Below are 22076 nucleotides of genomic sequence, written 5' to 3'. Positions count from 1 at the left end.
CAAGTGATTCTGCAGGCGCCAAGAAAAAAAGGCCCCTCACATACGCCTCCTAAGCCTGTGCGGAGAATGATTTGCCTGCACAATTGTTTGGAAGTAAGAAACCACACTCTCAAAGTCATGACCTTGCTCTAAGTTTTGGAATAGGCGAGCTCTGAAGTCGTAGCGCGGCATCTTAGTTAGGCCTTGTTTTACAAAAAGTGTTGTCTTTAACCTTTGAAGTATCAGCTTGGAGGAAACACAGCCCCCTGATTGGTCTCTTGAGGCACTGGAAGGTCTAGCGAAGATGAATGGTAAGTTGAGCCAACGCCTAGAACGAGTTCCTTCGTGGTAGGTTCTAAGGAATGAAGATCCATAGGACAACATGGTGAAGATTTAGGAAGCTTATGCTTTAGAGATTTTTTTTAGTAGATATTTCCTCTAGCTCTTGAACTTGCCGTTTCAAGGCACAAATATACGATCTCAAGACCATACTTACTTCTTCTCAACCAAGATGTTTATGGACAGGCAACATCTTTACTACTGGTTGCACGAACCAAATATTCAGCAATAAATGCTACACTTTCAGGCGCATCACAAGGAGATGCGTGCCCAACACTGTCGACTGTGGCAAATGGTAGCTTGTAACACATTTGTAAAATTACTCCAGCTGTTTGAATTGTATTTTGAGGTGTTGACATTGCCATCTAAGCCATATGATCAGAGGATCATTTTTTGGGGTCATACAGCTTTTGAAGAGTGTGACTTGCGAGATTCGATGCAAATACGAATATAAAGGATGTTATATATTCATGAAAAGAGCTCTTTGATGCGTCGACTACTTGTTCCCACCTGGAATCCTGGCATCCAGGTAGCGCCGTTGAGGAACCTTCACTTTCGAGGGACTGACTTCAGAGTGCCCCCACCTTGCCATGCACCCACCTGGTCCTGGGCATCTCCAAATCAAGCTGTACAGAACAACACATTCCCACACCATCCAAGATCTCATCTATCTTCAAGATCCTTGACATTCACTGTGAACTCACCAGCAACAACCCTTACGGTCCGGTCGGAAAAGACGGCTATACTGAGGTCTCCAGACTATGCATTCCCGTTTTCGCGAGTGCCTTCCAGTACGAACTCAGGATCCATCTCAAGGTGACATCTGATTCCTGGCTGAAATTCCGCGTTTTTCACGACTTCTTGCGCTATTGCGAACTATGGTGGGGTCTGCTCTTCCTGCTTATTGCGGATGGGGAGCATGCTATCGAGGGGCTGTTAGTGAGGTCTGCGAGGAAGGACACGGGGTTAGAGGAAAATGTATATGAAAGGAGAATCTATGCGGTAGGGATACAAGGTGCGCTTTTGAAGAGGTATAAGGGTTATTCGACAGATTCGACGGAATTTGAAGAGGTAGAGCCGGGGTCTCCGGCCTGGTCAAAAAGTGGGAAGGCTTGGGACTAGGGATTCTCTAGTGGTTATGCAAGGCCTGATGCGGCACCTATAAGGCTGTGAACAGAGTTAGACAAGCGTATATACATTGTCTGGATACTGGCTCGCTTGAAAAGAAACAGTCCAACGGTTGATGGGCTGCCGGATGTGAAGATCCAGCTTTACTTCGCAATCAGTAGCCAGTAGGCCCTAGGCATCGCGTTTAGAGGCACTTTTTGACTTATTTCAGGCTAAGTTATATTAACTGGCGACAAAATATTCTTCAAACATAAATAAAACCAAGCAGTCATTGGGGAGGGGTTCAATCTTCGAAGTTTTGTGACTAAAGACAGCTGCGGGGTTAAGGTTACTCGTATTCGCTTATGGCGGGGCAACCTAACCCCCAAACTTCGTACAATGCTCAATCAAGATGGAGAAGAAGCAAGAACTGGTTTGTGCAGCTGGAACGTTTGCAGAAGGACCTCCAATCGAGCTTCTCACGTGCACTCAGCGAACCAACCCAATGGTCAGCCCCTGAAAGGCAACCGAGGCTGTCGAAAATAGGCGATTTTTAAAGCGTAAAGTGAAGCTTGTGCGGGATCGCCCAGGCCCCTGATTCACTTCGCTCCCGGAAAGTTTCCACTGCAGTGCAGAGCAGTAGCTTTAACATCACTTCAGCAGCACGCCACCTGTAAGCACCAAAAAGAAATTGGCCACGTCGAGCTGTGGCAATATGGCCTGCATATATCGATACTCGATGCGGCCAGACGAAAAGAGAGACACGCAGTTCTGGCACCACTCAATGGCCATCCTTTCTCGAACATCAGCATAACTCGGTTAGGCACTCGAGCAGATCCTGGGGTTACGAGACGCCACAACACGCCAAGAGTCCAGTGCCATGGTGCCCCTGAGCAACCGATGACGGCGTGCATGTTTATTCTATTTAGGGATTCGCTAGGGCCTCTTGGGGGGGTTCAAATGCAGCTTGGCTGCAGTCTGGGTCGACGACCTGCATGAAAACCTGCCATCGCCTGATCGTGAGAAATGACAATGCGGCGGCTAGGAAGTCTCTTCGTGCGGCCTTGCGTGATTTAAAATGTCATTCCAAGTTTATTTCATCCTGTTTCGCACTTTCCCTTCCCTCGTTTGAAGTCGTACAGAGTGGGATTATTGCTGCACTGTCTTTAGCCTGTACGACGCGTTTATTCGTTGTCGACGTCCCTTCGCTCCCCCAAGATTCGTTCAAATACAGTCATGAAATTCCCCGCGGGCGCGTTTTTGGCCCTCCTATGTGCCGGTGCAGTTCAAGCTGCGTGCACCACCAATCTTCTGATTGACAATTATGCCAACTTCGCCAACAATCTCAATTCGTTGGGTCAATGGACCAGTGGTGAGTGTGCCAGATGCGGCTCTCAAGACGGAATTGACATTTTGAGCAGATGACGGCACAACCACGAACCTCAAAGCAGATGTTGCAAACAAGAAGATCACATTTACGACTACTGCCAGCAGCTACTTCTACACCACATTCGCTTGTGAAAAAGCTACAACAGACCAATATAATGCCATCACTTTCTCAATTAAAGGTCCCGCTGGAGCGAAGTTTACAATTGAACTACAGACCTCAGCCTCCTGCTCCACGACTGCATATACAAGCTACTTTACATCCTTAACTGGGATAACCGGATCGACACAAACATACACAGTCCTGCTAAGCGCTTTTACGGGAGCAAATTTGAACGCGATTGACAGCATTCTCTTTGAATCGTTCAGCATTAACGGCGCATGGGAAATCGGACAGACACAATTGGTATGCGCCAATGTCCACTCGAGCAGCAGCGTAGGAAGCACGGTATCGTCGGCCAGCAGCACGGTAAAACCCTCTACGAGTAGCAGTAGTGTGAAGTCTCCAACTTCTTCCACGGTCTCGACCCTAAAATCGACAGCCGCCAGTTCCAGCACCGTCTCCAAGTCAGTGACGACTAGCCCGACGTCTTCTGCTACCAACGGACAATGTACCAGTCTTCTGATTGACGACTTTTCATCTCAATCTCGATTAACTTTCCTTTTCTACAACGCAATGCTGCAGCCATCATCCGATGATGGTACCATGGCACCAGTGGCCGACAGAGCAGATACGAGTACTAGTGTGATAGTTGCAAACAACCATGTCACATTGACCTCCGCATCCGGTGGAGGTTCTTATTGGTACTCGATGTTTGGCTGTGTCAAAGCGACAGGTGTCTATGGGGGAATTGGCTTGACGATCAAGGCTCCAAAAGGAACGACGATGGGTATCGAGCTTCAGACTTCCACGGCCTGTAACTCCAATAATCCTGTCCTGAATGATCTCTTGTCCACGGACCTCGGATGGACCTTTGATGGAACCGAAAAATTCTACACTATCCCATTTTCGAAGTTCCCAGGACTCGACACTGATCACCTGATTGTCGTACTCTTCTCGTCGATCAGTAACGTTGTCACTTTCGGCCCAATAGCATTCTATTGCGGCTCCACAGGAACAGCATATCCGGTACCAACCACAGTCGCAGTGGTTGAGCCCACATCCACGATTCCAGCTACTACCGGCCCCTCCGCATTCGTCATTGACGCTTTTGCCAATGTAAACACCAACAGTCTTGGCTTCTATCATGGTGGCGATGATACGACCACTTACACAATCTCCGGCGCCAAGTTGACGATAAACATGAAGGGGAACTCCGACCTTTCGTGGTACTCGCAAGTATCCAACGGCTGCACTGATTTCACGCCAAATGACAACAGTTACCTGCACATTGCATACACTGGTAGCAATGCATTCACTATCGCCCTCCAACAACATAATCCAACCTGTAATCCGAACATCAATCCGTTTCCATTCACATGGGATTCAGTTGAAGCTTCCCGATACTCCAACACCGCGAAGACGGATGTTTACGTACCCATCTCACACTTCAACATCAATCGTGCCCTAGCCGTCGGATTCGCCCTCAAAGGCTTTTACACCACGACCTCGACCGTCTTCTCCAAAATCGAAATCGTCAAGACCGTGCCCACAGGATTCCTCGTCCCCAGCAAACTCACAACCGCCCCCCTACTCTTCGCCTGCACACGCCCCAACTCCTTCGCCTTCGCCATCGACGACGGCGACCCACAGTACGCCCAACGGGTCGTCTCCGCCATCGCCGCGGCCGGCATCCATTTAACGTTCTTCACAGTCGGCGCCGCCCTCCTCGACGCCAGCACGAACCTCACCGCCGTCTACAAAGGCATGCTCGCAGCCGGGCACCAGGTCGCCTACCACTCCTTCACCCATCCCCCCATGGAAGGCCTCCCCTCCCTTGCGGCCATCGACTGGGAACTCAGCAACGACATCTCCGCCGTTTCGTCTACGCTCGGCATAACATCGACCTACTTCCGGCCTCCCTTCGGCACCGAAGGAGCACGCATCCGCCAACGACTCGCAGCGCTCATCCCCGGCTCAAAGTTCATCGAATGGAGTGTCGACGTGCAGGATTGGCTGTGGGCCTTGAGCTCCACGCCGGAAAACCAGATCACGAATTTCCAGAACGATGTCAATAAGGGGGGGAATCTTGTGGTGATGCATTATTTGTATAATACGACGGTTAGTTATATACCGCAATTTATTGCGATTGCGAAGAAGACCGGGAAGCAGTTGATGAGGGTGGATCAGTGTATGGAGGATCCGAGCGCGCCGCCTTTGGGGTAGGCCAGTTGATTCTCAGGGGCTCGTGAAAGGAAAAGGGGTCCCAGCGATATGAATTATTGTAATATTGTTTAGTATGGAGAATGAATGATAATAAATCAAAATTCACATCACGCAAAGAGAAATGGCTAGCTACGACTCTCATACAAAGTCCTTTCTCTTTCCCAGGTCACAATCATAACCCAATAGGTCGTTGTTCTCATCCAGGCTCTCGCCCCTGGTGACCATCACCAGGCAGTGGAATAACCTGTGCGTCTCCGGAATTGCCACTATTGAGGAAGGATATCGGTGGGTGGTATTCTTCTGATTGAGTAATCCAGGGTGATTCTGCTGTCAAGTCTGGCTCAAAAGGATAGTCGTTGCGCATGATCGACGAATCTTGGACGAATAAGGCGTCGCCAGGATCTGGATCCAAATTCGCCCGTCCGTTGTTTGAGACATCGTTTGTCCACGGATTGATCAAGAGTTCTTGCCCCGAGTCTTCGGTCTGTGTGTATAGAGTCATTGAATCATATATTGAAGAGGTTTCATCGATGCTGAAATAGCTGCAGGATGGGGTAGGGAGAGGTGGAATGCCTACAACTGGTGCCTGCGAACCCGTACCAGGAAGTTGAGCTTCTGCAGGTTGTCCAAAAGAGTTTGTGAACCTTGGCGAGGGAATTCCAGTTGAGTCTGACGCCATTCCAGGCTTTACGTAGTCTCCTTTCCTGCGATGCCGTTTTCGTGGTGGCTCAGGCGACCCTGGCGGAAAAGGCATGGCCGTCGTCATTAAAGACCGATTCTTGATGAGTCGACGATTATTGGGTTTCGCAAAGTCCATCGTAGAGCTGGGTATGTCATCGAAAGGACTGTGCGATATTTCCACGCTTAGCAATTGAGTTTGTGAAGGAACAGAGTATGCTTTCAGTACCGGTTCCGTTGCTGCTGGACCAGATCGTCGTCGACGCTTTCTTGGATGGTACGTGATCTCGTTCTCAAACACTTTGGAGGAATTGTGATTATCTTGACTGGCCGGGGGAACACCCCATGTTACTGATGAAGCTTGGATCTCAAACTGTGAAGTGAAGCAAGAATCAGCCTCCGGAGCAAACGGCGGCACTGCTCGTAGGCGAGAAACGCATGAGTCCGGACCTATTTGTGTGGCGGTTTTTGCCGATGCGTCAATGACTGGTTGCTGCAACTGCTGTTGAAACTTTGAGAAACTTGGCTCTATTCCACACAATTGGGAGGCACAATGACCAGAAGTTAGGTAGCTTTTCTCTTCTCGAGGATCAACGTCCGGATAATTATCACCGATGTCACGCCAACTAGGCTGCGAGTTTGACGGCGTTCCTATATCTGGACTCGGAAGGAACGCACCAAGGCCCTTGCAATCTGTCATCGAAAGAGCTCCGGCGGTCAGTACCTTGCATTGCGAGGACGTAGCCGGTGCGGAATCTGTGTGAGGCAATGCTGTAGAAGGAAATAGGGCTTCAGCCACCTCTTGAAAACCGAGAGTTATCTGGGATTCTCGAACAGAGAAAGAGAATGGGACCATGGTCGATGCAGTTCCTACTTGCGTATTATCCGATGTGGGACATCCGCCAGCAGGATTTGGATCTGTCACCACGGATTCGGAAGCATCTTGTCCGTATTGAACATGTTCTAGACCTGTCCATTGCATTAGCAGGCGGTATTTGCAAGTTTTCGAGCCCGAGGGTTTCCGAACTGTGGAGCTAACTCCCACATCGTATTGCTATAGAGAGATGTCTCAGGAGCCGGGCTCTCGAGAAAAGCGTAATTAGGAAAGAAGAGTAAGGCGGTCAGTTTACAAACATACTTTTTGACAAAGATACAGGCTGGTGGTGAGACAGATATCCATCAATAATGACTGGTTGGCATCTGAATTCGGCGGGGCCGTCGCACTGGCTGTGCTGGACCCCAGTTTGGCGAGTATGCCATGAGCTTGTGGCAGGCTGTGCATAGATGCTGAAACTGCAGTCGTCGCCAGCACTTGGGTCAATCCGCTGAGAAGAATCAGGTGGTTTGAACGAGTTTACACAGTTCAGTGATGACTGATCTGTGAGTGTCCCTGTGCGAACGGACCAGGAACTGGTAGCTTCAGGTTCTGGTATTCTGCTGGTATCGGCAAGTACTGATGGGCGGTAGGTATCAAGTTTATGTATTTGGTACCCTCCAAGTTCTGATACTCTGTCGGTGCCTTCGAGTTCTGATACTCCGGCAATGCCTTCGAGTTCCAATGGTTTTTCCTCAATCATGCCCAGCTTCCTCTTATTCTTGCGCATCATTATTGATGTCGACTTGAGGAGCGGCTTGAGAAATTTGTCGCGAATAGACGTCTTTCTTTTGACCTCCTTTAAAGCATCAATAGCGAACTCATCATGATCCGACACGATAAGCTTTGCCCCATGGTCTGTTAGCTGAACAATACACGACAGAATTCGAGAATATAATCCACTATCGTCATTCTGTTGCGCTTGAATGAGATGAGCCGTCACATGCGCAATCACACTGGTCCCTTGATAGCTTCGAGTGTTTGGATTTGCGCCATTTTGTAGGAGTAGATCGCAGGCATCTGTAAAGCCAAGCCGAGCTGCGCTGGCAAGTGCAGTATAGCCACGCTCATCGCGAATATGTATGTCGGAATGTTGCACGAGAGACTGGAGTTCGAATCCACGAATTGGCGTGGGAGGGGATTGTCTAAGTCTATTCAAGAGGAGTGTTCCCCGTTCAATTGGAGGAGGAAGGACGAGAGAATGTGGCAGCTGCCATTCATCTCCTTGTAAATCGATGACGTTGGGATTTTTCTTCATCCTAAAGATGGTGCCAGCCTCAAGTAACTGATTCTTCATCCTAAAGATGGTTCCAGCCTCAAGTAACTGATTCTCATCGATTTTGTCCCACTCATCTGTTAGCTCGTGGAGTCGCTGCGCAATTGTGCGGCCACTGTGGTCTCGAATGGAGAAGTCAAATCCTCGTTGGGCAACAGTTTTGAGGATCTCGGTATAAGTGATGAATTGTTCACTTTTCTGAATCCGGCATACGTGGAGGAATGTCTCCCCGGATGTATTGCGATGAGACAGGTCTACATTTGAGGAGTGTTCCGTATCATCCATCCAGACTTTTATGACCCACAAATTTCCTGCTGCCATAGCATGGTGGAGAGCAGTGTTCCCAAATCGATCTTGAGTACCAGAGTCGAATAAACGAATTTTCACGTGGCGGGCTAGTTGAAATATTCCGTTGTATCCACAGACATTGCATTTTTCGATCGTCTGGGTGTAGGGTATTTCTTTAAAGCGACCACAACAAGGTCTTTCGTGCAAAGACCCTGCGTGAGAGGATAGTTGAAGCGGGGCTGAATGCAGCCTCGTCTGGTCGACGAGTTCGTTCCAAGATTCGAATTCGTCACGAGACCATAGAGTGGAAGTGTTGTCCAACCTTGACAGGTCAGCGAAGGATGAACTCGCCGAATATCGATGACTGAAACCCGAGGACAAAGTAGCAGCGAGGACAGAGCTGACATGGCTCCATGAGATAGATGCTCTGGAAGAAATCCTTGTACTAATTGTTCTTATGCTTGCCCCACCACTTCGACTTGCTCTAGAGCTTGACCGTGTAATGCTGGTCGTGTTGAACGCTGGCGGAGTTCCAACTTTGACCACAAGTGGGACGACCTCATCGTCGCGTCGAGGGTCGGAATGAGACTCGGATTGACTCGAATCAGTGTCGGCAATACCATTGTTGCTTACGGGTTCCCGAGCAGTTGGTGTTGGTGCCTTGCTGTCACACTGGCTGTAGTATCGGCTGTCCAGCATGTCAGAAGTAGTTCTTCCTTCATTGGGAGTATCCGTAGAAACAGCGCACACCACTTCTTTGTCACTGTCGCTGCCGCTGCTAGATCTTGAAGGTGACTGGTTCCAAAAGGATTGATTCAGGGTTGGGAAGGTAGAGTGGGATGGCACTCCTTTGCAATGAATACTATCGTAATGGCGTCCAGGGTCGTAAAATGGATTCGCAACCTGCACTTGCTTCAAACCAAAAGCAGTCATGTCTGCTTTCTTCAATTTGGCTTTCGGTTGAGGAGTATGTCGGAGACGCTTCGAGTTTTGGTATTCTCTGCAATTCTTCAATGCCGTCAAACGATCCTTGCCTTTGTTGATTCCGTTGGGTCTGTATCGTCTCCATTCCTTCGCATTCTCTGGCAATAGAATACTCAACTGGGTTTGAATATTTCTCGACCTGGTAGAAATAAGCCCAACGAATCTCGCACATGTAGGGCAGAGCACTACTTTGGGGTGAAGCCTTCCGTCGACAAGACCTGCTGGATGTCCGCGATCTTCAGATCTGTCATCAAATAGAGTCGAACCAGCTTTCTTTTGCGTGAAGCATCCCATGCAATCTTCGGTCGTCCACAAGGCTTGCTCGGCGCCATTGGGCTGGTGGAATGATGAGAGCAGTTGGATTTGGACTTTGTGAGGCTCCGCTCCTCCGCAAGGCTGTGGGGCTTGGTATTCACTGTCGCTCGAAATCCGTAAAAGGAAGCACAAGAAACAAGTGGGGAGAAGGGGCGAGGAGTCTTCGATATATATCTGACGACTAGGACATCTTTCTTTCCTGTTTATTTGAACGCACTGAAGTCAAGGAAGACAGGCACGGAGCAAGATGGGGTTGAAGTTCTTTTTGCAGGGCACATCGTGGCGGACCCATGTTTTCGCGCGTTCGTCAAGGCCAATCATTCCATTGCGAGGCAACATCCGAACCAGGCTGTCAAATCAGCAGCAAACTGAGTCTGCATGCTCGCGATCGATGAGAAAAGCCACCTCAGGAGGAAACGGCCACCTGAATGCGTAACCCTATGGCTTACGACAGTGCACAACAACATTGAGGCCCCCATTCCTGTCTTATCTTCCCATGCCACCAAATGTCGGACGTTGAGCTCTTCGCACTGTCCAAGTTCGATGATCGGGGCGGCGGGGCGGACAGTGTCTTTGGGGCGAGGCGCAGCATATTGAAATGCCATTCATTGCGCGCTGGTAAAAGACATTTTCGTGAGCACGTCACGGGAAGGTTATCGAGGTTTCAGGGAGGTAGTTGGGGTTATTAGGCATTATGTGAGATGAGTAGGAGTGAGGAAGAAGTTGATGAGTGAAAATGTGAAGCTTCGGCGTCCTCGCTTCAACTTTCAGGGGAAGTGGGGCGGAGCCAAGCCTATTTAGGGCCGCCCATCTATGATCAGAATGGGTTCTGAACTGGTCACGCAACTTAGCTGTATGTCTTCTAATTTACTCCCTAACGTTATCAGATTGGTTATCTTTTGTTTTATCTCAACAGAATACGCAATTTGTGGTCCATTTCCTGAATGTTATCGTTCCCATTCTCGTTTGGATTGTTTACGTCACGTGATACGCGAGCATGGAAGAGTTTGTCTGCCTCGTGGGAGAAAGTCGCAAATCGGATGATCTCTACGTCAATAGAGGGGCATCTTTGGTCAGGTGAGAGGTTGTGACGTCGGTAGATGAGTCATCGCTGAGAATCGTTGAAGTGTTGTTGATATTGAAGGCCGAAAAGCGCGAGGCTATTCACATCAACAGCTTCGTCTGTCGCCCATGATGTTAAGGACCCACTTTTTACGGTGTTCCCAGATCCCTGGTTGGCTGTCGAAAAACCAAATGAGCATGCTCTTGCTGTGATAGCCCCGTATCAAGAGCACTAGCGCGAGTTGTTCCGAACCTCGCAAGAGAACCAGAGAGGACTTGCCCTCGTCTATAAAAAGGCCCTTCTCTCCCTCCTCCGCAACCTCTTCTCCCTTCTTACAACCTTTTTTTCCATCCATAATCTCAACTTTGAGTCTTCATCAGAACGTCATGTCTCCAATACAACATCAAGTCTCCATCACAACATCGTGTCTTCAATACAACATCAAACCTCCAAAACAAGGTCAAACCTTCACAACCACATCACCTCAAGTCATCAAAGGCTCCGAGCGACATCAATCTTGGTACGTCTAATCACTCTTTTCGTAACTTTTAGCCTTCCTTGCGCATTGCTCCCTTGCTTTTGGACTACGTCGTTGATGCCAAAACCATCTTCACGTAAAGTCAGCTTCCCTCTTCCCCTTCCCCTTTCCTTCATTATCAACATCATGATCGGCAACATCGACAATACTCAATTCCCTCTCCATCGCGCTCTTTTAGCGTCTCTGAAAACGTTTCCTTGCGATCTGTCTCGAAGAGGTTCAAGTTGACCTCATCGACGTCATTGGCGACGCTGCGAGTTCACTTTTAACTGGAGTACTCTTACCTTCGCGAAAATTTCCTTTGTCTGCATTCACCTTTTTATTTATGGTCAGGTCAAACCACTGATGAGTCATCGTCGTCACCTCCTTCAAACCAAAATATCTACAAGCCCACTACTCTCCACATCTCGCTCTCATTCATCCTCGTCCATTACTTCTGCGTTTCCTTACACTCGTGCTGACAGCAGTAGCTGTTATCCAGATCATCACCCTCAGTTCATTTCACTTTGCTTTTCTGGAGCTCCATGGAAGGATGAAGAGGTTTTGAGTCCGTTCACGCGTGCCCAGGCAAGGTGAAGGTTTGGCGCGGAAGGAGTTGACACGATCCGATTGTGGACGGTCGACTCTGGAAGCTTGGCACGATCCGATTGTGGACGGTCAAACAACCAGACTGGAGCTTTGCTCGGTAGTACAACGCTCGGTAAGAGAATCGGATTCTGACCATGGAGCGAAGGAATTGTCAAAAATCATGAACACCTCGATGTCGCTCTGCTATTCTTCACAACTGAGGAACGGGTGGCTTGCCAAGGTAGGTATTCCCGATCTTCCTTAAACATTGGCCAGCTAACTCCTTCAGATCATCAAGGACGCTCTCTTTGCTCCCTTTCAGCTTTTCACTTCATTCTTCCCGAGCTTATGACGACATCAATTTCTTTCTCGCTCTCAAGTCAAGATCCAATGAAGTCGACATCACCGAGCTGGCGGTCACCTTTCCCTTGCAATTCACCAATCCCTCTCTTCAAATCAAAGGTATGTGTCTCCACTCCGCAAGTGACATTGCCTGCTAACTTTCAAGGTTCGGAGTTCAATTCAACCAAGTCTTCCACGTCAGGATTGCTGCTCCTCAAGTCTGGCTGCTCAAGTCTGGCTGCTCCTCAAATCATCTCACCTCCGCCATCTCTTCAAGTTAGCACCGGCTCGACTTCAACCGGCCTCATCTTTAAGCAGTCTCAAACTTCTCGTCCACCTCAAATTTCGGCGAAAAAAATTCATCTCACATTTCTCCGTCTCGCGCATTCAGCCATTCCAACTCCACCATCCACCTATTTGATCTGCTTTGGCAAGTCTACCACCTTCCTCTTTTCTCTCATCAATTACTTACTCCAATGTCTTCCAGCACCACCCCATCCAGGAACACATTCTCTTTGCCTGCAATAATGCAAAGAAACGAGGATTTGGCTGCGAAGGCGAAGGAAACACAAGGTGGTCGGAAAAGTTGAGAGCGAGGCAATGAGGTGGAGGAGAATTCTTTGGGTTTGATTCCGGGTTCGGGTTCGGGTTTGGGTTTGGGCTGGAATTGTTCTGAACCGAGAGGATTGTTCTTTGGCTGTAACGAGGATTGGGTCTGGGTCTTGGTCAGAGAGAGCTTGCTTCAAGTACTTCGTCAAATCCAAGAAGCTCTTCTCTGCAAACAATCTATCTTGCCGTGACTTTATCTCTACCAAATCCCTTGTTCATTACATTCCTTGAACCAGAATATCTTTATGGATTTCTACTCCACCAGTTCCACTCGACACGGATACCCCTCAAAGGATGAGCACCCGCTTTCTACGTCCGAAACGCCCGGTTCTCTTACAGTATTGACCTCCTTCCCACCCACCTATCTCGTCACCCTTGTCCACAACCCCGAATTTTGGGTCTGAACGATATCCCATACCTCATATGAAGGCGTTGTTTCAAAGCCCTCGCCGTCGTAACCAACACAATCCTCAACTCATTCAAACTCAACGTCTTCCCAAGACAACTCCTCATAGTTGAGTGCGATCGTGGGGTTGTTTGGATAAGAAGTGCTGCATAAAATTGATGGTGCTTGCGGCAGCGTCGTGCCGGCAAGCAGAAACAGGCGGATATAGTAAGCGGCCGTTGCTGCGAAGTCGTCATCTAGACGAGGCATCGAGAGGATTTTGTTCCTGTCTTCGGATTCTGACATGTAGGCTTCTAAGCCCAATGGAATTATAGAGTTTGCTATTTTGGGCTTCAGGGAAGTGGAGAGGGTTCAAGACGCTCTGCTTTTAGTTCTGAGAAGCGATTATAACTAGATTCTGTCCTAGGTTCCGAGACTACATAAGCAAGAGGTGGTAGGGCGTCTCGGCCCAGTCGTAATTTATAGTGTGGTGGCTCTCTTTGCCATACTGTACACTAGCAACGCCTGTCGCTCTTCTAGCTTGCTGGTCTCCGATTGCGATGGCCCTTAGCATCCTCCGAATCTCCCTGCCTGGCAGGCAGTTAATCAAACAACAGCTCTGATAAACGCTGCTTTGCCTCGGCCGGGTCCCATTCAACCAGGATCCGTTCCCGAGACTCGTCCATCTTCCGCTGTACAAACGGCTCCATGGCCTGTCGCTCCTCCTCGCTCAAGAGATGCAGTCGTGTCTTCCACAAGTCCTTGTCGAGAAGTTCTCCGTCCCGCTCGCCAAAGAACCGCTCGTCCAAGTACGTCCAGAAGACGGCATCAAACGCCCAGCTCTTTCTGGCTGCGTAGTTGAGCCAGAAGCGGCCCATCTTCCAGCTCTCTTGCATATGCACCGAGAGCGGTATGGCGTCGAGAAACGCAGCCCCTTTCTCCCTCTCCTCCATCGCCTCGAGCCAAATCTTCAAATGTGGTTCGTAGGCCTTGCTCCACTCCTCGATGCCAGAAGGCCACATTTCCGGTGTTTCGAATAGTAGCCACCAAGGAGGGTCGAGGACGAACTGCGTGGGCCCAGCATATGTGAACTCCCAGTCGATCACGGCAGCCACATCGTCGTCCGGGCCCAAGAGGATATTGGCCGGTCTGAAGTCATCGCACCAGAGGCGAAAGGGACCCGATCTGTCCGGAGCCGGACACCTTGGATGTACCGTCTTGACGTAGGCGGACCAATCGTCTTGGACGAATCCGAATGTCGATAGCCGACCTTGTTTAGCCAGTCTGCGGAATATCTGACGAGCGACGTACTTGTTCCGACAGTCGTCCTCGGACGAGACGAGGTCGTTGTGTTGAAAGATGAGTTGTGCCAGGTGCATATTGGCTAATGCCTCGTACCACTCGTCGGTTGTTGCGTAGGTCTCGCTCTCGAGAGGAAGGATAGACGGGGGAATATGAGCGAGCTGGGTCATGCTGCTCATGTTTTGAGTAAGAGGTCGAGCGGCAATGCGGAAGGATCCGTCAACCTCGACCAACGAGCCGATGCGGGAGAAGGTGGGTTCCACTACTTCCAGTAAACACCACGCGATATTCCCCCACAGACTTCGGAGCTTGCTCTCGGGGAGCTCCAAGTTCAGAACGGGAGTCAGGTTGGGGTCCAGACCGGGAACGGCAAGAGCGTCTGTCATATCACCTCGGTGTTCGATCCGGCGGAGGATAAGGAACGGCCCGACGTTGGAATCCCGACCATAATGGAGCACTTGGGCAGTGGGGATGTGCGTGTTCAGTCTCAGATATTTCGCCGTCGCCGCCTCGTAGACGACTTTCTCGCCAGGGAAGCAGGCTGCGTAGGGCCAGGGCAGCCGCACCATGACGTCGGAGGATGAGTCTTCGCCTTCGAGATGGATCCTGTAATGGATATTGAGGCCACCGATGACCAGTGGTGATATGAGTGTAGCGGGTTTGCCGCATTTCTGCCTGACGAGGCCTTCGACCTGGCCACAGGTGTCTTTTCTCCGAAGTCGCCTTTGGGACTCCTCCTCGGCATCGTCATTCTTGTCCCACGCGACATTGTCGAAATTTTGCCGGTATTTGTACATCCTCTTCTAAGCATGCGTTCAAGGACTTGAAAGCCCAAGCAGGCCAGGGCGAACCTGACAGGGCGAACCTAATAGCGGTGAGCTGCTGAGAAGCAAATGTAAACCGAAGCGAAAGTTGGGAAGTCGAAAGCAAACCACCAAATGGATCGTTTTGAGCCCGGCTACTAGTCTCGGCGGCATGAGAACCAAGATAAAGTCAAAGGCTACCTAGGTAGATAGTGACAGGAAATGGCCAGTCGACAAAACTCGGAAGCGAGTTTTGATTTTCTGATTTTTTGCGATCTTGTAAAATTCGTACTCTTAGTTAATTAATTCAAACACAACTACTTACTCTGATAATTAAATCTACGTCCTCTTATATAAATTATTTTAAAATAAAATAAAATTTCTAGTATTTTTCTTACTACGTATATATAAGCTCTTTATTTAAATTTTCGCCTTGAGCTTTAAAAAAAAACTATTCTTAAAATTAATAAAATTATATTATAAGAATACGAGAATAAAGCTATGAAAAAGAAAATAAGTACGAGAGAAGATTATTACGCACTCAGTTATGTCTGGGCTGACATGTGAGTAATGGTCCTAAAGACAAGGCCAAGGATGTTCCAGGGCTACCACTCTTCCTTCGGTGTACCTCAAGTCATTGAAGATGCCATTACCGTGGTTCAAAAACTGGGACGACAATTTCTATGGGTTGATAAATATTGCATCAAGCAATGGGATTCCGATTATAAAGAAAGTCAGATCCAAGTCATGGATAAAATATATGAGGGTGCCGCTGCAACGACTGTTGCTGCCCCTTCGAAAAGTCGGGCCCTGGTCTGCCAAGTGTCAATCGTTGGCACGTATTACAGCAACCGGCTGAGCAGATTGGACATCACTTGCTGGTGTCTACGTTATCACATGCTTCAGTCGCTATAGCAGCTTCTAGCTGGATCACTCGAGGTTAGACATATCAAGAAGCGGCATTGTCTGAGCGATGGCTTGTCTTCACGGACGAGCAAGTACATTTCTTGTGTAATAGTATGTCTTCTTGCGAGGCTATTACTACTTCTTTCGATGTGGATATATCGTCCCTTAAGCAGCGAAACGTCAAGAACGATACATTGGGTAATCATATGGCAACCGGCCCAAAACCAAAAGGCCTGTGGGAATTTTTCGAGAACTTGCACTATTACAAAAGCCGCGATCTGTCACACCCATCGGATTCCCCGAATGCTTTTCAGGTGCTATTGAGAAGATCAAACTTCATGAATATTTAGGGTATACCGATTACTTATAGTAACTTTCCAGATGATACGGACGGAAAGGAAATTGAAATTGCCCTTTCTATCGGCCTTGCAAGAGGACTTTGGTGGGAGAATCCGGGAGACAACTGGCACGATATTCTGAAGGTCAATGAAAACTACATCCCATACCATCGACGTCACGGATTTCCTAGCTGGTCCTGGGCTGGCTGGAATGGTCTTCGATGACATAAACATCGCGGTGATATCTCCTCTGATACCGGATACAAGAGGTGGATCAGAAGTCCTTTAACATCTGCTTTTTGGCTGAGCTTGCGTCTGGAAACCGGACCTCTCTGAGTGAATTATATCAAAGATTCAAAGCATCTGACCGGTATCCTCCCCTATCTTACATTCTATACAATGAGACAGAAATACACCAAGTGAGACTTCGAAGCCATCCGAAGTCGGTTGACCCTTGCATTTGTGACTGCCCGCCCAAAATGCAAGGTGATCAGTGCATGAAATTGCATGAGACATTGACTTACGACGTCCGATTCTTCGAGGACCCAATGATGAATGAATATCACTCTGAGGCTATGTTCTCTCAACCTTTGAATATTATTCCGCTTTTTAGGCTTAACAATGAAGGAGCTCCGGGCTCGATCGCTTCATTGGTTATCGACTGGCTTGAGGAGTCACACCTCCTTGCTCGGGTTAAAGGGGTCGCTTATCTTCATGAGAAAATTTTCTCCTACGCAAAACGTCTGAAATTTGGGCTAGCATGAGTACTTTTTATTGTTTGCTGAAATAATAACAACTTTTCTCATCAGGCGTCCTGCTCTATTCCTGCCACTGCAACCGAGATTCAACTTGATCCAGAATACAAAACATATCACTTTAGATTATTTTTGATCGGACCGGGTAGCAGACTCAAAAAATGGCTTCAAGAAATGCTAGGACATAGGATTCAGTTTATGAAGTAATCCATAAGAGACAGCAAAATCAATAACTCAGGGTTCTTGCCTTCGTTTAGATTCCGAAAAGCATTTTCTAAGATGTGTATATATTGTGTTGTCTTGCAACCACACGAGTCAGATTGCTTTGGTCAGCTTGTCTGAAGCCTGTCTTGAATTATGTCACTGTGGTGCCTCTTCTTCTAAAGTGTTCTGTGTCCTAAGCGACGATACCTCTGCTCAGTCACTCTCTTAAGTGGCATCCATGCCGTAGAACATGGCGGTGGATCACGCTTAGATAATTGCTTCTCTGCATAGAGACAGTGTGCTCAGTCGAAGAACCCAAATTTGCAAAACCCGCCTTTGCGACATCTAACAGCTTGAAAATACGACCTTTCGCACCTTTGCTAAGCACCCTTGAAGTCAAATCATCCTCAATATCTCTGCATAAAAACACCAGCTCTTCTGTGGTCTTTAGACTGTCATCGAAGCCTAGAATTCGGCTATGCTGCGTCTCCGTATTGGATTCGCTTAACAAATTTGCGGTATCCTAACCATAGAGTTGAGCTTGAGCTGTATGAACTTCAAACGCTTTATGTCGTGCATAATTATATGAAACCGTGAACAGTGCCTTCTCACTATTCTCGCATCGAGTGTATAATTGTTTGAATTCTTTTTGAAGTGCAGTTTGTAGGTGTTCAAAAGGGCCGACATGGCGAGGTTGGAGCTTTTGAACAGCTAATGAATGAAGTTGACATAGACGAATGTTTTCTTCTCACAGAATTTTTCCACAAATCGTGTATTGTAATCGGAAAGAGCATCGCTTATCAAGAGTGGAATACTACCCTTAGCTCGTGCCTTTGTTTGGGGCTCAAAAGTCTCCGTGATCCATTTTAAAATGACATTTCTGTCCAGATACCCATCTTTGGACTGTTCGTGGTACCAACCAAAATTAGAGGAGCCTTCCCAAATTTCCTGAAAATGAGTGGGCCAAATAATTGAGGGTTTTAGAAATTGACCATCCGCACTCGTGCATTCGATAGCTGTGATAAACTTCGTCTTGTGATCAGCCTGTAGCTGAGCTCTCCACCACCTGTGTCCTGGAACTGTTGGAATTGCAACTCTGACAACTCTGACATTCGGCGTTCATTCTTTCCAAAGGATATACCAACGAAATATCTTCCGAACCAAAGACGAATTCGGTCTCGTACAAAGTCCTCATGTTCTTCACACCCGACCTTCAAAGTAATGCAATGACCACTCCCCCCGCTCATAGAAGATTGACACACATGAGTTGTGTTTCCCATGTACTCGCGCAAGGACCTCCAAGTGTCTCAAAATTGCCAAGTATGGTTACATTCAAGTGGAGTTCCAGTTCCATCGCCATCATAGAGACTAAATGTGTGTATCCAATTTCTGAGTTTCCGTGAGTGACTTGGCCCGGGGAAACGGCCCTGCCCTCTGTGCTCTATCCAGCCTCCTCAGCACTCTTCCGATTCACACAATGAATACGTCGTGAAAGTCGCGCAAGGGTAGATCAGGGTCGAGAGATTTAGTTCTGGATCGAATAAAGCTCTTTGCTGTCGCAACTGCTTTCTTCCAGGGACTTTGGCCAGAGCGCTGCGTTGGCTCGGTTACTGCTTCTCCATCCATGACCCCGTGGACATAGCAATCGCCGACCAGTTCGAAAGTGTTGGGCTGTGATTCGGGCAATGGTCGTAGAACGAGAGGGACTTTCCCTCCCGCAAGGATGTAAATTTCGTCTCCCTCCTCGAGTTCAGCAGGTCCGATACCGAAGTACCCCTTCTTGGTAACGAAGAATCGACGGCCTGAGCAGGCTGCCCTAAAAACCGTGTGGTAACTCTGGACATGTCTGCTTTTCCAATACGGTGTGTCTGAATCTTCCAACTCTTCTACCCACATCCGATAGACTTTGTAATCTTCTGTCTGATATCTCCCTATGATGGTAAGATCTCCCTGTTCAAGCATGTCATTCACTAGAGTTCGCCAAAAGGCATTAGTAGCTTTGCCACCCGCCATATAGTTTGACCTATTATGCATATTTAGACCGCATAGACGTCTCCACTTCCGCTGCATTACCAAAATCTCCTTTTCCCCGAATGACACTTCATTGCACCCCGCGATACCATCGCTCAAGACATGATCAAGCTTGACGCCTGAAACCTTTAAGATTCGTCCATCCACTACCTGGAACTCAAGAGTGTTTTCCCCGCAGGCAGAGAAACCTTGGTGTCCAAACAAGTTTGCAGTTCTTTCATCCCATTCCTTAGCTTCGAGCGTGCCTAAAGGTTGCCAACTAGGCACCCAGGTGGGAAGCCAACAAACGTTCTTTGCCGAATATCTCGTCAAACTGAGGATGGCCAATGAGTTTGAACAAACTGCCAGTTGAATTGCAGCATCTAGGTAGACTTCTGGAGTTGACAACTGATAATCGGGCTTGATTTTCCTTTGAAAATTTTGACTCATTAAGCCTAGGAACCCATAGATTGAATCGCGGTCGTCCGAATTATCGCACAGTCGGCCAAGGGCTAGAATAATGGTATTGACACAAACCGTTGAGTCGGAACTCCCTTCACCATATCTGGCCATGGCGCCAATTCGCAAGAAAAGGCCGAGACTATCTTCAAGCTGACCTAAGGTACCCTGAGTGAATCCATGCGATTCGTGTGCTAATTCAGACCAATATAACCATTCCATTCGTAAGACAGCGAACTTTAATTCGTTCCAGCTAATAGAACTGAACCCGCAATGGATGAACGCTCGTTTTGAGAGGATCAACTCTTGTCGAACCCACGTTCTGCTCCACCACGGTCTCTTCATGAGCTCAATTACCGACCACAAATCATCGTCTTGCAGCAGGGAATCTCCCACTTTGATCTCAATAAAAGGAACCCCTTGGAAAATCTGCTTGAGTATTTCCATAGCACCGTCACTTCTTTCCGAAGGGCTGCCCAGCCAGACTTGAACAGCTACCGCATTGCTGTAAATTGTCTTCATCAACGGGACCTGGTGATTTCGTTCTTCGATATTCGACTGGTCTATGCATATAGCATCAACCCAGATGATCCGTACCTCCGATCTATGACGCAAATAACGCAAAGCTGCTTCAAGATTCGTCGTCACCGGCCATTGCGCGCCGTAAACTTCATCCTCGGTGGGAGCTGATAAGGCTGAGGCTTCCCGAGCGCATTGTGAACTTGTCTGAGGAGATGACCAGAGTTGGATTGGTACTGTGATCGTGGGGTCTCCCCAAGCGTAGGAGAAAGCTTCGTACGATGGATTTTCGTCTAACGACACGATATGAAGAGAGCATGACGGCTGATCTTCGAGGTTGAGACTCGGCTCTAGATGTGCAAGGCGGATCTCTCGCGTTCCGCGATCCAGTTGTGTGTACATTGCTGGCGCCATGACTTTGAATCTTCGACGAAATAATTTTAGATAGTAAGTGTTTGAAGACTGGCATGCACTGCTGTGGGCAAAACTTTGATGAAAAGATGAAGTGCGGAGGTCAAGGGATTGTCGTCTCGCGTTATAAGACTGCGAATGCATTTACCGAGGCCACCAAGACCCCCCCTGAAGCGGCCTGCAGAAGATGCACGCCCAGCTGGAGGCTGTGCAACCTCATTGTCACTCAGAAAACTTCCAACTGCGTCAAGTGCCAACCTCGTTAACGTCTCTTCATCAATGCTTCGAAATTCTCCTTCAAGTGCTCGGAAACAATGGTCGACCATTGACAATTATCGGAGCAGCTGCTTCAGTTACTGGCATTATCGAAGCACTGGCAAAAGACTGTCAGACGCTGCATGACCTGCACAGTCGATGCAAATAGACTGACTTCACTTCCAAGTCATAGCGCAATTACTAGAAGCAAAACAAGAATTTTATGTTATATTACGAGTTTTCTAAAATCTCTTTTAAACTTAGAATTAATTTATAAGTTTATTTTTCCGAACCTTAAATATAAATAGAAAGCATATTTTAAATTTTGCTTCGAGTATTTTCTCGCCTAAAATAATACCAAATAATATTATTAATACTAAAATAAATATTATTTTAGTTATTTTCTCTTAATATAAAGTATTTATATTAAATTTTAGGGGTTCTTTAAATATATATTTTTATATTTTTTAAGGTAAACTATTAATTATTAAACTCGAAAGCCTTAGTAATTTTTAATAATAATATTTATATATTAATTACTTAAATTATATAATAATTATTACTTTTTTATATTAAAATGGTTTTTTTATTCCTATTTTTTATTAGAGAAATATATTAAATTAAAAATATTCTAAATATTATTTATTTTATAAATTAGAATTAGTTTAGTAATAAGACTATAAGTAATTAACTTTTAATATAATATAAAAAGTTTAAACGTGATTTTCAAAACTAATAAAGACTTTATAATTTAGGAAATTGTTAATATTTTTACTTTATAATAAAAGTACTTTTTAATTCTTATATTAAATTATTTTAAAATATTAAATATATTATTTAGCTTTTATAAAGGATTTAATTATTATAATTCCCAGATACCTTCTAGATATATATAATATAGCTATTTTATTAGGGAAATATACTTGGAATATACTAGAGAAATTTAGAAGCTAGCCCCTTTAAGACTAGTATATTATAAGATATATATATTTCCTTATAGCCTTCTATATTCTAGTTTTTTCTTTCTTAGCTTTAAATTGTCTTTATAAAGAATCTTT

At 47.1% G+C, this 22076-nt stretch overlaps 8 protein-coding genes across 8 annotated transcripts; 3 read left to right on the top strand and 5 right to left on the bottom strand.

The window, feature by feature from the left end:
* The first annotated feature begins 2552 nt into the window (after positions 1-2552).
* On the top strand, positions 2553-5249 carry K444DRAFT_665667 (carbohydrate esterase family 4 protein). Its single transcript, XM_024887097.1, has 2 exons — positions 2553-2797; positions 2847-5249. Exons 1-2 carry the CDS (start codon positions 2662-2664, stop codon positions 5135-5137), a joined length of 2427 nt encoding a protein of 808 aa, XP_024734177.1. The 5' UTR covers positions 2553-2661; the 3' UTR covers positions 5138-5249.
* A 412-nt stretch (positions 5250-5661) lies between these two features.
* Positions 5662-9531, bottom strand: K444DRAFT_632391 (uncharacterized protein; the record flags this gene model as incomplete). Its single annotated transcript, XM_024883472.1, has 3 exons — positions 5662-5679; positions 5715-6784; positions 6954-9531. The coding sequence occupies 3 exons, from the start codon at positions 9529-9531 to the stop codon at positions 5662-5664; spliced, it is 3666 nt and encodes a 1221-aa protein (XP_024734176.1).
* A 2367-nt stretch (positions 9532-11898) lies between these two features.
* On the top strand, positions 11899-12815 carry K444DRAFT_50212 (uncharacterized protein). The gene has a single exon (XM_024873354.1). It carries the CDS (start codon positions 12069-12071, stop codon positions 12588-12590), a length of 522 nt encoding a protein of 173 aa, XP_024734175.1. The 5' UTR covers positions 11899-12068; the 3' UTR covers positions 12591-12815.
* An 843-nt stretch (positions 12816-13658) lies between these two features.
* On the bottom strand, positions 13659-15155 carry K444DRAFT_534705 (uncharacterized protein; the record flags this gene model as incomplete). The annotated part of the gene is made up of 1 exon (XM_024875232.1): positions 13659-15155. One exon carries the CDS (start codon positions 15153-15155, stop codon positions 13659-13661), a length of 1497 nt encoding a protein of 498 aa, XP_024734174.1.
* A 576-nt stretch (positions 15156-15731) lies between these two features.
* K444DRAFT_632389 (HET-domain-containing protein) lies at positions 15732-16076 on the top strand (the record flags this gene model as incomplete). Its single annotated transcript, XM_024883471.1, has 1 exon — positions 15732-16076. One exon carries the CDS (start codon positions 15732-15734, stop codon positions 16074-16076), a length of 345 nt encoding a protein of 114 aa, XP_024734173.1.
* Positions 16077-18075: 1999 nt separating this feature from the next.
* K444DRAFT_534686 (uncharacterized protein) lies at positions 18076-18387 on the bottom strand (the record flags this gene model as incomplete). Its single annotated transcript, XM_024875230.1, has 1 exon — positions 18076-18387. A coding segment is annotated over one exon (312 nt), but the record flags the coding sequence as incomplete, so codon positions are not given.
* Positions 18388-18954: 567 nt separating this feature from the next.
* Positions 18955-19167, bottom strand: K444DRAFT_483861 (uncharacterized protein; the record flags this gene model as incomplete). The annotated part of the gene is made up of 1 exon (XM_024873061.1): positions 18955-19167. A coding segment is annotated over one exon (213 nt), but the record flags the coding sequence as incomplete, so codon positions are not given.
* Positions 19168-20127: 960 nt separating this feature from the next.
* Positions 20128-20754, bottom strand: K444DRAFT_534023 (HET-domain-containing protein; the record flags this gene model as incomplete). The annotated part of the gene is made up of 2 exons (XM_024875190.1): positions 20128-20501; positions 20556-20754. Coding segments are annotated over 2 exons (573 nt in total), but the record flags the coding sequence as incomplete, so codon positions are not given.
* Positions 20755-22076: the final 1322 nt, after the last annotated feature.

The sequence above is a fragment of the Hyaloscypha bicolor genome, assembly GCF_002865645.1.
Source record: "Hyaloscypha bicolor E unplaced genomic scaffold K444scaffold_117, whole genome shotgun sequence".
Taxonomy (NCBI): domain Eukaryota; kingdom Fungi; phylum Ascomycota; class Leotiomycetes; order Helotiales; family Hyaloscyphaceae; genus Hyaloscypha; species Hyaloscypha bicolor.
Note: the sequence above shows the minus strand (reverse complement) of the source record. Positions and strands in the feature narration are given on the sequence as shown.